Source organism: Euprymna scolopes, chromosome 10 (assembly GCF_053919585.1).
Source record: "Euprymna scolopes isolate OS-2025 chromosome 10, ASM5391958v1, whole genome shotgun sequence".
Lineage (NCBI taxonomy): Eukaryota > Metazoa > Mollusca > Cephalopoda > Sepiida > Sepiolidae > Euprymna > Euprymna scolopes.
In genome coordinates this window covers 66,206,334-66,227,235 of record NC_136491.1, presented here as the reverse complement: position 1 = coordinate 66,227,235, position 20,902 = coordinate 66,206,334, and the positions used below count along the sequence as shown (strand labels likewise).

General features: G+C 24.5%; 1 protein-coding gene across 1 annotated transcript in view; it reads left to right on the top strand.

Moving 5' to 3' along the window:
* LOC145286035 (acyl-CoA 6-desaturase-like) overlaps positions 1 to 20,902 on the top strand; it is a 150,572-nt gene that overhangs the window by 111,561 nt on the left and 18,109 nt on the right. Inside the window, exons 6-7 of the mRNA XM_080134659.1 lie at positions 2,978 to 3,037; positions 5,159 to 5,224. Coding sequence (XP_079990785.1) covers positions 2,978 to 3,037; positions 5,159 to 5,224 — 126 coding nt within the window. The remainder of the gene's footprint in view (positions 1 to 2,977; positions 3,038 to 5,158; positions 5,225 to 20,902) is intronic.

Sequence of the window (20,902 nt, the reverse complement as noted above, 5' to 3'; positions counted from 1 at the left end):
GTCAAATGATCTAAAACACACATAACAAATAAAACCCAGGATAGGAGAAATTATTACACTTATCTGCAGAAGAATTTTCCCAAAAAATTTCTTTTTCTTGTAACTGATGTGAAGGTATGTATTGGGTCAGACATTGCTCAATGCCCATATCTGTCTAACAAAAATGTTTGGTATGTAAAAAAAAAAAAAAAAAAAAAAAGGGACACAAAAGTTCCCATTGCAGGAATAAAAATAGGATTAAAAGTTTGGTGCACCTAATGAAAACCATTAAAAACTATGAAGAAAGTTTAACAAATTTTGACAAAGAAATTACAATTAGATTCAGGCTCAAACCTATCAATACTAAATTTAAATACATGGAAAAAATTGAATAGACTCACAATGTTGAGATCTCACAAAATGATGACGGCCATTAATGACATACAAATCAACTTTGAGGAAGAATTTCTAACCGATGTTACATTGCTGGGGAAAACTAAAAAATTAAAAGTTTATGTACAAAAGAATTCCGCAAATTTACTAGATTCAAACTGAATACATAAATTCAACTTATGGAATCTACCAATACCCATGTTCTGCAGAAAGGCAGAATCATTTTGATCAGAAACAGAGAATTTGATTTCAGACTTAAAAAGAATTCATAGATGTGTTCGCATCTAGTCTGGGGAAATGTATAAAAATGGCCACAGAACTAAGGTTAAAGAAAAATATTTAACTACTATCCAAAAGAAAACATATCGTACCATTTGTATCCTTAGAAAAAATCAACCAGGAGCTTTCTAGCTTTGAAAGTGAAAATAGAATACAGTCAATGGGCTGCTTGCACCATCTGAAAAAGAGATGGGGGAAATCTGTGTTACTGCAGATTTTTTGACCGGTTTGAATGCATCATTAGAGGACTTCATTACCATCTAACAAGTCCAGAGTTTTGTCTTAACAAAACTAAACAGTGATAAGTTTTTCTCGAAAATCTCCAAATCGCAGTCGAAAATGAGTGCTAAATTACTCTGTATTAATACCCATCGAGGCCTTTACAGATATGAAAGATGAGCATTTAGGATCAAGATCACCCTGCCATCTTTCAACAGGTCATGGACACTATGCTAGGTGGCCTTGACTTTGCCATCACATATCTTGATGATGTTATTATAGGCAGCAAGAAATGGAACAACATAAAGACCATATCTACATAGTATTTAGAGGAATACAAGAGTTTAGTTTCAAATCAAAGAAAACAAGTGCAAACTCTTCTTACAAAACATCAAATGTTTAGGACACATAATAGATAAGAATGGTAGACATCTAGATCCTTACAGAGCTATAAGGGACATACCGGCACTTGGAAATACTACTCAACTGTAAAGTTTTTTACGTGTCATTAATTATTATCAGAGCTTTATCCCAAAAATGCACAAACTGTGTGCAGCAGTAAACCAGCTTTTGAAAAGGGATAAACGTTTTAGGAAATTAAAAAATTCTAATGTCAAATCTTTTCCTCACACATTTCAACTTGGAACTAGATACCATAGTTGCTAGCAATGCTAGCCAATATGGTATAAGTGCATTCTTGCTAATAACAGAATTTTGGAGTCATTACCAAAATTAATACAAGACAATTAAAGCAAGTAATACAATGCATAATCTAAGGGCAAATGCTGACTTCCCCACCCCACCCCCAGCACTGCCTAATAGGGAAAAGAAATAAAATTTCCAAAAGTACATAAGATACCAGATAGTTTTAAAAAATCTGTATCCAGAACACTGCTTCCAACATAAAAAACCCTACTCACAGATAGAAAAGAGGATTTCTGCATTATCTATGCAGTCTCAAAATTTCTTTGCATGGTAAACATTTTACACTTTAAATGGACCACAAGCCTGTTTTAACCTTTTTTTTTCTTGGTCTAAAAAAGAGATTACCCACGTTTACTGCCAACAGGGACTATTTTATTGAACTACAACTTCAAATTAGAATTCCTATCTTCAAAACAAATTGCGCATACAGATGGACTGTCTAGGTTAATTCAATGGACACCATAATCACTGCATTGTGCATAAATAATGAAATTAAAACGATGATATGCAGCACAATCTGGGAATTACTGGTGACCTTTCAAGAAATAAAGACAGAAGCAGTGGATGGTGAATTTATCAAAAATACTAAGCAGAAATTAGCACAAGGGATTTTACTTCAGACATCTATCCATTCTGCAACAACGTCTTGCTTAATAGTGAAAATCATTAACTCTAAAACTTTGTAAAAGGGTATACTTAAAAATTTCCACATAGGCCATCCCAGCACTATGATGTGAAGTTTTGTTTACTTGTCCTCCATGGACCAAGATACCATCAATATGCTTAAAATATGTAAAGGATGTGCCTTAGCAGTAAAGGGACCCTTCATTACTCACAAAATCTGGCCCAAATCTGAACAACCATGGTCCAGGATGCTTTGCAAGATGACTAGAAATTTTGACTACTTGATAGCGGTGGATAGTTGCTCCAAATAGTCAGAGATTCTAAGATGTAAGAAACCTCCCACAGTGGATGAACCAGCTTACACTTTTATATGTTCTGTTTTATCCTATTCCAGTGTTCTCTTTTCCTTGTAACCCTTTAACAGAAACATAAAAATGATATTCAAATAAAAAAAACATTAAAAAAGTCTTTCACTGAAAACATTGGTGTAATGTTATCTTAAGATTTTCCTTCTTTTTTAATATGATAAACAAAAAAATAATAAGTCTATTAAGAGTAGTTAATGTTTAACTAATTTTGTGTCAACTCTCTAATGAATGGTCATCTGAGAATCACAAATGTTCAAAATTATTACACAGAATAATTATTACATTTTTGCAAATGTTTTTCTTGCTAAAATTGAAAACTTTAAACAACGAATAACTAATTCTATATTAAATATCGAAAACCATTAATGTGGTTACTCTTTACAGATTTATTTTTGTATCAATTTTTGTAGGGTGCATCGCCATCATGGTGGAGTCATATGCATTATCAACATCATGCCAAGCCAAATGTGGTTTGTATTTTTTTTTTTAAATCTATTTAAAAATTGTTCTGTTTTAAAAACTTATCTATTTGCTGTTACAATATCATTAAAATATCAGCAGAAGTTTTAGTTCAAATAATAAAATTTATTTTTTGTTTTGTTTTAAAGAGAGATGCTTAAATAACAGTTTTATCTTGGAAATCAGTTTGTCCTTGATGCTGCAGGCGATATGTCTTTCTCACGTGTGTCCGACATAATAGTTCATAAGGTTACAATTAGATGCTGAGATTGTGGGAGTTCTGAGAGAGCCATGTCTGGAATTTCTCCCAATGTGGGACAAAGAGTTCTGCTGCCAAATGTATAGCCTTTCTGCAGCTATCTTCTTCACCTACCATATGACAACAACTGAATATAACCATCTAAATTGAGTCGGAGACCATTTTTGTATGTTGGCATGATATGTCCTTTACTGACAACATAGCCAAGAACCGTTGCAGTTCAAGGGAATTTGATCTTCGTTTGGTGTGAACCTCTTGTTTAATTCATGTAATCTGATTCTAGTAGAAATTCTTGTCTGAGAACAACCAAAGTATTTCCAATTTGATTGGGTGTTCAATCTGTTCAAAGAGTTTCTTGGCTTTCATAAAGCATAAGTTACCTTGGCGGTAAGTTCTTGATCTTATATGAGTGGAGAAAATCTTCATTTCATGTAAGCATTAAACATTATGTTCAACTTCATAGTTGCCACTCCAACACCATCTCTCTCATTAACTATCCTTTCTTTACCCAAACTGAAATGATATTATCAGATATGAGTATTGTATTCATAACATTCTGTACAAAGAACTGTCAAGCTTAAAAGCTGCTTTATAATATGCTCTTGAGTATCACCACTGCTATATTTATTCTGAAATAATAGCAAGAGTAGTTTGCTTTTGTGTGTGTGTGTCGCAGCATCTTTTCATTTAGATATTATTAAAAGCATGGAGTATCTCTGATTATTATCTTTTTGATTTTTTTTCTAATTTTCGTATTTTCCTGTTTATCGTTTTGTCAAATTGTTGCAAATAGGAACCATTGTTCCATTATTTTGTTTTGGGGAGTTGAGTTTGTATGCATTATATTTTGTGTGTGTGTGTATATATATTGTGTGTATTTGTATTGTGAGATTATAGAATGAAGTTATGGTTTTATATTTATATGTATATATTAAATGAAATACTGAAATGCTGTTAGATTACAGAGTGTATAATACTGTAAACTTTAATTCCAAATAAATATTAGTATCAATATTTATAAGACACTCCCAAGCAGATAAAGAAAGCTCAATATACAAGAGAGGTAGAGCAATAATATAAATGCAAATTTTCAATTAAATTATGTAGAATTACAACAAAATTTATTGCTTGACAAAAGAGTACAAATAATTTTTTTTCCTTAATCCATGAATTTTCAATGCATGGCTCATCTCATCATAGAAAATGTTATCAAAATAGAGCTGGAATAAATTTTACTTATTAACACATAAATTGAACATTAAATTTGAAATGATAGTTGAATGAACGAGGATACAAGAACAGTTGTAAAATCCAAAGCAATGGATACTGAATTAATGTATTCATTTTCGATACTGGTAAATTCTAGAATGAATTGCGTTTTTAAGCATATTCCAGGCTGGAAGATAAAATCTTTGAAGATCCATGTCATGCATTTGTGATAATTTATTATTTTTAATGTGGTAAAAGTCCTTTGAATAATTCGATATTCATGCAAGTAAAATACTTGAATGAATTAACTGAGAAACAGTTTATCTTAGGTATTGTCTACTCAAAAGCAAATATTTATTTGTTAGCTTAAAGTCTATGTAAGTCTAATAGCAAAAACCTGACTAACTGTTATTTTATTATGTTTGCATAAAATCAAATCTTATTTTCTTCTCTTTGGCTGGAACTAATTTATTTTTGTTTTCAATAAATATTCAAATCATAGCAAATAAAAAAAAAACAATTCTATGTATTTTTATAAAAATTATTATGTACAGGTGAGAAGCAAGTGTTCACATAGATATACAAAATTTTGTGCAAAATCTTGTCTAATATTTTGAGCGATTAAAATCATTGATGAAATAAGTTATACCTTTTTTCTTTTCAGTTGGATAAAGATCCTGATATACGAATAGATAAATACTTTGTTATAGGAGACACTATGCCAGTTGAGGTAACTATTTCTTTCTCTTTATTGAATTATGCAAAACAATTTGGGCTTAATAATAAGAAGAAAATGACTTTTATATGTCTAATTTGTTCTCTTTACTAGAATTTTATATTTTCATATTTGAACTCGTTTGTAGATTTTCATTAATAAAATTTTATTTTTACTGGCATATTATGAAATTATTTATATAGTGTCATTCATAGACAGGCTGGTCATTGTATCACAACTTTTTATTGTGATGAGACAAAACTTCAAGCTTCGATTGGAACTTTTGTTTTTTAACAGTGGGCGATTCTGTTAGATCATGAGCAGCAAGCTATGAGGAAGTGAAATCTTAATGTTTATATAAACACTATCAACTGCCAAAGAGTACTCAATTCATTTGTATGAACAACTTTACATTATTGTTAATGGTATGTGGCAATTTCTCTTACTGCTGTGCTCAACCATACATATAAGATAATTAGTGTCAGTTTTGTGAGGATTCAGAATTCCCAAAAAGTTTTTCTTCCTTTTTGTGTGCTGTACTTTATGAAAAGAAATGGTAAAATTTTATCAAAATAACTAAAAAACAAACATGATATTGCAAGTTACAATTGAAGAGAATTTCACACTTAATTATTTACAACTTGCTACAGTTGTATGAATGTGGCATGGTGTAATGGTTCCAGGCAGGAACTGTGATCTTGGCGTGCCGTGTTCAAGTTTTGTCAGAGTTACTGCATCACATTCACCCTTGGGAAATGTATGATTCACACATCCACTCTTCAGTTATGGATGAATTAAACTGTTCAGCCTTGTTTTGCAACTAGTTTAGGAGAATGAAAATGCAAAAATAACAGCAGTCTTTTTCTGATTATATTTTTTCCAATTACTGGGCTTAAACAGTGCCAATTTAAAAGAGATTAGGGTTTAGGTACCGCACGGTTCTTAACTGTTTCCTTTTCACAAAGATGTCCCTAACCTTGTGATTGAAAAGAGGCCTTTTGTATTGTAATTGGAATTTGTATCATTTTACTTTTTACAAACATTTAATTGCTTCTTTTGTTTCATATGTGTTATTATTTCATCAAATTTTGCAAAATGCAATGCATTAGTTTGTGTGTAATCTGTTAGAAATATGCATAGTATATATATTTGGTAAAAGTGGTAATTAGTAAAAACCTGAAGAGTGTGCTCAATACAATTGCAGAGCAAATACATTTTATTTTTTTATTACCGTTTTATCTATTTGATTACATATGTTTCAGATGTTGGACCATATTTACGATCTAACAGCCTAATCAGACCTTACAGAAATGGTTGTTAGTATTAGGAAAAGAAGTGTTTTAGAAAAAAAAAAGGAGGTAAGATATAATAAGGGGGGGGGAGGCGGATATTGACAATATTTCAGTTTTGAGGGTTAAGATACATTAGATTGTATTGTGTGTGTGGGGGTAGTAGATTCAGGTAGGTGTGGGTGGATATATATGGATATAGGGAGGGGGAGGTGGAGATAGGATGGTAAAAAAAAGAAAAAGAGAGGGGGTAAGGAAAGGAGGGGGCGTTTCAATTTTTAGGTTTTAAATTTTAACTGCCTTTTGCTTGTTCCGTAAGGTATATTAAGTAGATGAGAGAGAGAGGGAGATCGAGAGAGAGAGAGGGAAAGGATTAGTGTAGATGTCATGTCTTTTGACAGGTACAGGGTTCATTTCTATATGTCAACTTGTCCATTTCAGTTTACAGTGGTTTTTTTTTTATAATACATACGTTAACGCACGCACAAATACGCATAAATACATATACATATATATGTACATTTCTACACATCCATATACAGACACATACAGATATATAAACAATGTATATGCAAACATACATGTATGTATATATGTGCATAAGAGTTGTGTGTATGTATGTCTGCATATGGATCCATGTATGTCTGCATATACATTGTTTATATATATATGTGTGTGTGCGTGTGTGTGTGCGTATGTGTCTGTATGTGTATGTATGCATATTTGCATGTGCGTTAACATATGTATTATAAAAAAAACAACCTACTGTAAACTGAAATAGACAAGTTGACGTATAGCGACTACGAAAATTTTAAATGAACCCTGTACCTGTCAAAAGACATGACATCTGCACTAACCCTTTCCCTCTCGCTCTCCCTCTCTTTCCCTCTCGCTCTCCCTCTCTTTCCCTCTTGCTCTCCCTCTCTTTCCCTCTTGCTCTCTCTCTCTCTCATCTATTTAATATACCTTAAGCAAAAGGCAGTTAAAATTTAAAACCCAAAAATTGAAACTTCTCCCCCTCCTCCTCTCCTTACCCTCATCTCCTTACCCCTCCCTTTTTCTTTTCTTTACCATCCTCTCCTCCTCCCCCTATCCATATATCTCCACCCACGCCTACCTGAATCTGCTACCCACACACACAATACAATCTAATGTATCTTAACCCTCAAAACGGAAATATTGTCAATACCCGTCTCCCTCCCACCTTATTATCTCTTACCTCACCACCCTTTTTTTTTTTTTCGTATTTCTTCTAAAACACTTCTTTCTAATACTAACAACCACTTCTGTAAGGTCTGAAGAGGCTGTTAGGTCGTAAACATGGTCCAACATCTGAAACATGTAACCAAACAGATAAAACGGTAATAAAAAAAAAAAATAAAAATCATAAGTGAAAACAATACCTCTACCACTGGCAGAAGTAAAAATATTTGATTAAAAATCACTACAAAACGTACATGTTTAAATTTTTTCAAGATTCATTTGCAATATCAAATAAGCATTTTGAAAGTAAATATTTGTTTTTAATAGAAACAAATGCTTATATTTGTGATTTTTAATCACATTAATGTATAATAATTTATGTATTTGTATATTTTGTTTTTAGTGTTTAGCCTTGTCTTAGCCTGCAACACAATACTTTATACAATATACATATTGCCACATTATTTTCTATTATCATACAATATACATATTGCAACATTATTTTCTATTATCATACAATATACATGTTGCCACATAATTTTCTATTATCATACAATATACATATTGCAACATTATTTTCTATTATCTTACAATATACATACTGCCACATTATTTTCTATTATCATACAATATACATATTGCAACATTATTTTCTATTATCATACAATATACATGTTGCCACATTATTTTCTATTATCATACAATATACATATTGCAACATTATTTTCTATTATCATACAATATACATATTGCCACATTATTATCTATTATCTTACAATATACATATTGCAACATTATTTTCTATTATCTTACAATATACATATTGCAACATTATTTTCTATTATCATACAATATACCTATGGCCACATTATTTTCTATTATCATACAATATACATATTGCCACATTATTTTCTATTATCATACAATATACATATTGCAACATTATTTTCTATTATCATTCAATATACATATTGCAACATTATTTTCTATTATCATACAATATACATATTGCCACATTATTTTCTATTATCATACAATATACATATTGCAACATTATTTTCTATTATCATACAATATACATATTGCCACATTATTATCTATTATCTTACAATATACATATTGCAACATTATTTTCTATTATCTTACAATATACATATTGCAACATTATTTTCTATTATCATACAATATACATATTGCCACATTATTTTCTATTATCATACAATATACATATTGCAACATTATTTTTTATTATCATACAATATACATATTGCCACATTATTTTCTATTATCATACAATATACATATTGAAACATTATTTTTTATTATCATACAATATACATATTGCAACATTATTTTCTATTATCATACAATATACATATTGCCACATTATTTTCTATTATCATACAATATACATATTGCCACATTATTTTCTATTATCATACAATATACATATTGCAACATTATTTTCTATTATCATACAATATACATATTGCCACATTATTTTCTATTATCATACAATATACATATTGCAAGATTATTTTCTATTATCATACAATATACATATTGGCACATTATTTTCTATTATCATACAATATACATATTGCCACATTATTTTCTATTATCATACAATATACATATTGCCACATTATTTTCTATTATCATACAATATACATATTGCAACATTATTTTCAAATATCATACAATATACATATTGCAACATTATTTTCTATTATCATACAATATACATATTTCCACATTATTTTCTATTATCATACAATATACATATTACCACATTTTTTTTCTATTGTCATACAATATACATATTGCAACATTATTTTTTATTATCATACAATATACATATTGCAACATTATTTTCTATTATCATACAATATACATATTGAAACATTATTTTTTATTATCATACAATATACATATTGCAACATTATTTTCTATTATCATACAATATACATATTGCCACATTATTTTCTATTATCATACAATATACATATTGCCACATTATTTTCTATTATCATACAATATACATATTGCAACATTATTTTCTATTATCATACAATATACATATTGCCACATTATTTTGTATTATCATACAATATACATATTGCAACATTATTTTCTATTATCATACAATATACATATTGCCACATTATTTTCTATTATCATACAATATACATATTGCCACATTATTTTCTATTATCATACAATATACATATTGCCACATTATTTTCTATTATCATACAATATACATATTGCAACATTATTTTCTATTATCATACAATATACATATTGCAACATTATTTTCTATTATCATACAATATACATATTGCCACATTATTTTCTATTATCATACAATATACATATTGCCACATTATTTTCTATTATCATACAATATACATATTGCCACATTATTTTCTATTATCATACAATATACATATTGCCACATTATTTTTTATTATCATACAATATACATATTGCCACATTATTTTCTATTATCATACAATATACATATTGCCACATTATTTTCTATTATCATACAATATACATATTGCAACATTATTTTCTATTATCATACAATATACATATTGCCACATTATTTTCTATTATCATACAATATACATATTGCAACATTATTTTCTATTATCATACAATATACATATTGCCACATTATTTTCTATTATCATACAATATACATATTGCCACATTATTTTCTATTATCATACAATATACATATTGCCACATTATTTTCTATTATCATACAATATACATATTGCAACATTATTTTCTATTATCATACAATATACATATTGCAACATTATTTTTTATTATCATACAATATACATATTGCCACATTATTTTCTATTATCATACAATATACATATTGCAACATTATTTTCTATTATCTTACAATATACATATTGCCACATTATTTTCTATTATCATACAATATACATATTGCCACATTATTTTCTATTATCATACAATATACATATTGCCACATTATTTTCTATTATCATACAATATACATATTGCCACATTATTTTCTATTATCATACAATATACATATTGGCACATTATTTTTTATTATCATACAATATACATATTGCCACATTATTTTCTATTATCATACAATATACATATTGCCACATTATTTTCTATTATCATACAATATACATATTGCCACATTATTTTCTATTATCATACAATATACATATTGCCACATTATTTTCTATTATCATACAATATACATATTGCAACATTATTTTCTATTATCATACAATATACATATTGCAACATTATTTTCTATTATCATACAATATACATATTGCAATATTATTTTTTATTATCATACAATATACATACTGCCACATTATTTTCTATTATCATACAATATACATATTGCCACATTATTTTCTATTATCATACAATATACATATTGCCACATTATTTTCTATTATCATACAATATACATATTGCCACATTATTTTTTATTATCATACAATATACATATTGCCACATTATTTTTATTATCATACAATATACATATTGCCACATTATTTTCTATTATCATACAATATACATATTGCCACATTATTTTCTATTATCATACAATATACATATTGCCACATTATTTTTTATTATCATACAATATACATATTGCCACATTATTTTCTATTATCATACAATATACATATTGCCACATTATTTTTTATTATCATACAATATACATATTGCCCCATTATTTTCTATATCATACAATATACATATTGCCACATTATTTTCTATTATCATACAATATACATATTGCCACATTATTTTTTATTATCATACAATATACATATTGCCACATTATTTTTTATTATCATACAATATACATATTGCCACATTATTTTCTATTATCATACAATATACATATTGCCACATTATTTTTTATTATCATACAATATACATATTGCCACATTATTTTCTATTATCATACAATATACATATTGCCACATTATTTTTTATTATCATACAATATACATATTGCCACATTATTTTTATTATCATACAATATACATATTGCCACATTATTTTCTATTATCATACAATATACATATTGCCACATTATTTTTTATTATCATACAATATACATATTGCCACATTATTTTGTATTATCATACAATATACATATTGCCACATTATTTTCTATTATCATACAATATACATATTGCCACATTATTTTTTATTATCATACAATATACATATTGCCACATTATTTTTTATTATCATACAATATACATATTGCCACATTATTTTTTATTATCATACAATATACATATTGCCACATTATTTTTTATTATCATACAATATACATATTGCCACATTATTTTTTATTATCATACAATATACATATTGCCACATTATTTTTTATTATCATACAATATACATATTGCCACATTATTTTTTATTATCATACAATATACATATTGCCACATTATTTTCTATTATCATACAATATACATATTGCCACATTATTTTTTATTATCATACAATATACATATTGCCACATTATTTTTTTATTATCATACAATATACATATTGCCACATTATTTTCTATTATCATACAATATACATATTGCCACATTATTTTTTATTATCATACAATATACATATTGCCACATTATTTTCTATTATCATACAATATACATATTGCCACATTATTTTTTATTATCATACAATATACATATTGCCACATTATTTCTATTATCATACAATATACATATTGCCACATTATTTTCTATTATCATACAATATACATATTGCCACATTATTTTCTATTATCATACAATATACATATTGCCACATTATTTTCTATTATCATACAATATACATATTGCAACATTATTTCTATTATCATACAATATACATATTGCAACATTATTTTCTATTATCATACAATATACATATTGCAATATTATTTTTTATTATCATACAATATACATACTGCCACATTATTTTTCTATTATCATACAATATACATATTGCCACATTATTTTCTATTATCATACAATATACATATTGCCACATTATTTTCTATTATCATACAATATACATATTGCCACATTATTTTTTATTATCATACAATATACATATTGCCACATTATTTTTTATTATCATACAATATACATATTGCCACATTATTTTTCTATTATCATACAATATACATATTGCCACATTATTTTTTATTATCATACAATATACATATTGCCACATATTTTGTATTATCATACAATATACATATTGCCACATTATTTTGTATTATCATACAATATACATATTGCCACATTATTTTTTATTATCATACAATATACATATTGCCACATTATTTTTTATTATCATACAATATACATATTGCCACATTATTTTTTATTATCATACAATATACATATTGCCACATTATTTTTTATTATCATACAATATACATATTGCAATATTATTTTCTATTATCATACAATATACATATTGCCACATTATTTTTTATTATCATACAATATACATATTGCCACATTATTTTCTATTATCATACAATATACATATTGCCACATTATTTTCTATTATCATACAATATACATATTGCCACATTATTTTTTATTATCATACAATATACATATTGCCACATTATTTTTTATTATCATACAATATACATATTGCCACATTATTTTCTATTATCATACAATATACATATTGCCACATTATTTTCTATTATCATACAATATACATATTGCCACATTATTTTTTATTATCATACAATATACATATTGCCACATTATTTTCTATTATCATACAATATACATATTGCCACATTATTTTTTATTATCATACAATATACATATTGCCCCATTATTTTCTATTATCATACAATATACATATTGCCACATTATTTTCTATTATCATACAATATACATATCGCCACATTATTTTTTATTATCATACAATATACATATTGCCACATTATTTTGTATTATCATACAATATACATATTGCCACATTATTTTCTATTATCATACAATATACATATTGCCACATTATTTTTTATTATCATACAATATACATATTGCCACATTATTTTTTATTATCATACAATATACATATTGCCACATTATTTTTTATTATCATACAATATACATATTGCCACATTATTTTTTATTATCATACAATATACATATTGCCACATTATTTTTTATTATCATACAATATACATATTGCCACATTATTTTTTATTATCATACAATATACATATTGCCACATTATTTTTTATTATCATACAATATACATATTGCCACATTATTTTCTATTATCATACAATATACATATTGCCACATTATTTTTTATTATCATACAATATACATATTGCCACATTATTTTTTATTATCATACAATATACATATTGCCACATTATTTTCTATTATCATACAATATACATATTGCCACATTATTTTTTATTATCATACAATATACATATTGCCACATTATTTTCTATTATCATACAATATACATATTGCCACATTATTTTTTATTATCATACAATATACATATTGCCACATTATTTTCTATTATCATACAATATACATATTGCCACATTATTTTCTATTATCATACAATATACATATTGCCACATTATTTTCTATTATCATACAATATACATATTGCCACATTATTTTCTATTATCATACAATATACATATTGCAACATTATTTTCTATTATCATACAATATACATATTGCAACATTATTTTCTATTATCATACAATATACATATTGCAATATTATTTTTTATTATCATACAATATACATACTGCCACATTATTTTCTATTATCATACAATATACATATTGCCACATTATTTTCTATTATCATACAATATACATATTGCCACATTATTTTCTATTATCATACAATATACATATTGCCACATTATTTTTTATTATCATACAATATACATATTGCCACATTATTTTTTATTATCATACAATATACATATTGCCACATTATTTTCTATTATCATACAATATACATATTGCCACATTATTTTCTATTATCATACAATATACATATTGCCACATTATTTTTTATTATCATACAATATACATATTGCCACATTATTTTCTATTATCATACAATATACATATTGCCACATTATTTTTTATTATCATACAATATACATATTGCCCCATTATTTTCTATTATCATACAATATACATATTGCCACATTATTTTCTATTATCATACAATATACATATTGCCACATTATTTTTTATTATCATACAATATACATATTGCCACATTATTTTTTATTATCATACAATATACATATTGCCACATTATTTTTTATTATCATACAATATACATATTGCCACATTATTTTTTATTATCATACAATATACATATTGCCACATTATTTTCTATTATCATACAATATACATATTGCCACATTATTTTTTATTATCATACAATATACATATTGCCACATTATTTTTTATTATCATACAATATACATATTGCCACATTATTTTCTATTATCATACAATATACATATTGCCACATTATTTTTTATTATCATACAATATACATATTGCCACATTATTTTGTATTATCATACAATATACATATTGCCACATTATTTTCTATTATCATACAATATACATATTGCCACATTATTTTTTATTATCATACAATATACATATTGCCACATTATTTTTTATTATCATACAATATACATATTGCCACATTATTTTTTATTATCATACAATATACATATTGCCACATTATTTTTTATTATCATACAATATACATATTGCCACATTATTTTTTATTATCATACAATATACATATTGCCACATTATTTTTTATTATCATACAATATACATATTGCCACATTATTTTTTATTATCATACAATATACATATTGCAATATTATTTTCTATTATCATACAATATACATATTGCCACATTATTTTTTATTATCATACAATATACATATTGCCACATTATTTTTTATTATCATACAATATACATATTGCCACATTATTTTCTATTATCATACAATATACATATTGCCACATTATTTTTTATTATCATACAATATACATATTGCCACATTATTTTCTATTATCATACAATATACATATTGCCACATTATTTTTTATTATCATACAATATACATATTGCCACATTATTTTTTATTATCATACAATATACATATTGCCACATTATTTTTTATTATCATACAATATACATATTGCCACATTATTTTCTATTATCATACAATATACATATTGCCACATTATTTTCTATTATCATACAATATACATATTGCCACATTATTTTTTATTATCATACAATATACATATTGCCACATTATTTTTTATTATCATACAATATACATATTGCCACATTATTTTTTATTATCATACAATATACATATTGCCACATTATTTTTTATTATCATACAATATACATATTGCCACATTATTTTTTATTATCATACAATATACATATTGCAACATTATTTTCTATTATCATACAATATACATATTGCCACATTATTTTCTATTATCATACAATATACATATTGCCACATTATTTTTTATTATCATACAATATACATACTGCCACATTATTTTTTATTATCATACAATATACATATTGCCACATTATTTTCTATTATCATACAATATACATATTGCCACATTATTTTTTATTATCATACAATATACATATTGCCACATTATTTTCTATTATCATACAATATACATATTGCCACATTATTTTTTATTATCATACAATATACATATTGCCACATTATTTTTTATCATCATACAATATACATATTGCCACATTATTTTTTATTATCATACAATATACATATTGCCACATTATTTTCTATTATCATACAATATACATATTGGCACATTATTTTCTATTATCATACAATATACATATTGCAACATTATTTTTTATTATCATACAATATACATATTGCAACATTATTTTTTATTATCATACAATATACATATTGCAACATTATTTTTTATTATCATACAATATACATATTGCCACATTATTTTCTATTATCATACAATATACATATTGCAACATTATTTTTTATTATCATACAATATACATATTGCAACATTATTTTCTATTATCATACAATATACATATTGCCACATTATTTTCTATTATCATACAATATACATATTGCCACATTATTTTTTATTATCATACAATATACATATTGCAACATTATTTTCTATTATCATACAATATACATATTGCCACATTATTTTTTATTATCATACAATATACATATTGCCACATTATTTTTTATTATCATACAATATACATATTGCCACATTATTTTCTATTATCATACAATATACATATTGCCACATTATTTTTTATTATCATACAATATACATATTGCAACATTATTTTTTATTATCATACAATATACATATTGCCACATTATTTTTTATTATCATACAATATACATATTGCTTCATTATTTTTTATTATCATACAATATACATATTGCAACATTATTTTTTATTATCATACAATATACATATTGCAACATTATTTTTTATTATCATACAATATACATATTGCAACATTATTTTCTATTATCATACAATATACATATTGCCACATTATTTTTTATTATCATACAATATACATATTGCCACATTATTTTCTATTATCATACAATATACATATTGCAACATTATTTTTTATTATCATACAATATACATATTGCCACATTATTTTTTATCATCATACAATATACATATTGCCACATTATTTTTTATTATCATACAATATACATATTGCCACATTATTTTCTATTATCATACAATATACATATTGCCACATTATTTTTTATTATCATACAATATACATATTGCCACATTATTTTCTATTATCATACAATATACATATCGCCACATTATTTTTTATTATCATACAATATACATATTGCCACATTATTTTTTATTATCATACAATATACATATTGCCACATTATTTTTTATCATCATACAATATACATATTGCCACATTATTTTCTATTATCATACAATATACATATTGCCACATTATTTTTTATTATCATACAATATACATATTGCCACATTATTTTTTATTATCATACAATATACATATTGCCACATTATTTTCTATTATCATACAATATACATATTGCCACATTATTTTTTATTATCATACAATATACATATTGCCACATTATTTTTTATTATCATACAATATACATATTGCCACATTATTTTTTATTATCATACAATATACATATTGCCACATTATTTTCTATTATCATACAATATACATATTGCCACATTATTTTTTATTATCATACAATATACATATTGCCACATTATTTTCTATTATCATACAATATACATATTGCCACATTATTTTTTATTATCATACAATATACATATTGCCACATTATTTTTTATTATCATACAATATACATATTGTCACATTATTTTCTATTATCATACAATATACATATTGCCACATTATTTTCTATTATCATACAATATACATATTGCCACATTATTTTCTATTATCATACAATATACATATTGCCACATTATTTTTTATTATCATACAATATACATATTGCCACATTATTTTTTATTATCATACAATATACATATTGCCACATTATGTTTTATTATCATACAATATACATATTGCCACATTATTTTTTATTATCATACAATATACATATTGCCACATTATTTTCTATTATCATACAATATACATATTGCCACATTATTTTTTATTATCATACAATATACATATTGCCACATTATTTTCTATTATCATACAATATACATATTGCCACATTATTTTTTATTATCATACAATATACATATTGCCACATTATTTTTTATTATCATACAATATACATATTGCCACATTATTTTTTATTATCATACAATATACATATTGCAACATTATTTTTTATTATCATACAATATACATATTGCAACATTATTTTCTATTATCATACAATATACATATTGCAACATTATTTTCTATTATAATACAATATACATATTGCCACATTATTTTCTATTATCATACAATATACATATTGCAACATTATTTTCTATTATCATACAATATACATATTGCCACATTATTTTTTATTATCATACAATATACATATTGCCACATTATTTTTTATTATCATACAATATACATATTGCAACATTATTTTTTATTATCATACAATATACATATTGCCACATTATTTTCTATTATCATACAATATACATATTGCCACATTATTTTTTATTATCATACAATATACATATTGCCACATTATTTTTTATTATCATACAATATACATATTGCCACATTATTTTTTATTATCATACAATATACATATTGCAACATTATTTTTTATTATCATACAATATACATATTGCCACATTATTTTTTATTATCATACAATATACATATTGCCACATTATTTTTTATTATCATACAATATACATATTGCCACATTATTTTCTATTATCATACAATATACATATTGCCACATTATTTTTTATTATCATACAATATACATATTGCCACATTATTTTTTATTATCATACAATATACATATTGCAACATTATTTTTTATTATCATACAATATACATATTGCCACATTATTTTCTATTATCATACAATATACATATTGCCACATTATTTTTTATTATCATACAATATACATATTGCCACATTATTTTTTATTATCATACAATATACATATTGCCACATTATTTTTTATTATCATACAATATACATATTGCAACATTATTTTTTATTATCATACAATATACATATTGCAACATTATTTTCTATTATCATACAATATACATATTGCAACATTATTTTCTATTATCATACAATATACATATTGCCACATTATTTTTTATTATCATACAATATACATATTGCAACATTTTTTTTTATTATCATACAATATACATATTGCCACATTATTTTTTATTATCATACAATATACATATTGCCACATTATTTTTTATTATCATACAATATACATATTGCCACATTATTTTTTATTATCATACAATATACATATTGCCACATTATTTTTTATTATCATACAATATACATATTGCAACATTATTTTTTATTATCATACAATATACATATTGCCACATTATTTTTTATTATCATACAATATACATATTGCCACATTATTTTTTATTATCATACAATATACATATTGCCACATTATTTTTTATTATCATACAATATACATATTGCCACATTATTTTTTATTATCATACAATATACATATTGCAACATTATTTTTTATTATCATACAATATACATATTGCCACATTATTTTCTATTATCATACAATATACATATTGGCACATTATTTTCTATTATCATACAATATACATATTGCAACATTATTTTTTATTATCATACAATATACATATTGCCACATTATTTTCTATTATCATACAATATACATATTGCCACATTATTTTTTATTATCATACAATATACATATTGGCACATTATTTTCTATTATCATACAATATACATATTGTCACATTATTTTCTATTATCATACAATATACATATTGCCACATTATTTTCTATTATCATACAATATACATATTGCCACATTATTTTTTATTATCATACAATATACATATTGCCACATTATTTTTTATTATCATACAATATACATATTGCCACATTATTTTTTATTATCATACAATATACATATTGCAACATTATTTTTTATTATCATACAATATACATATTGCCACATTATTTTTTATTATCATACAATATACATATTGCCACATTATTTTTTATTATCATACAATATACATATTGCAACATTATTTTCTATTATCATACAATATACATATTGCCACATTATTTTTTATTATCATACAATATACATATTGCCACATTATTTTTTATTATCATACAATATACATATTGCCACATTATTTTTTATTATCATACAATATACATATTGCCACATTATTTTCTATTATCATACAATATACATATTGCCACATTATTTTTTATTATCATACAATATACATATTGCCACATTATTTTTTATTAT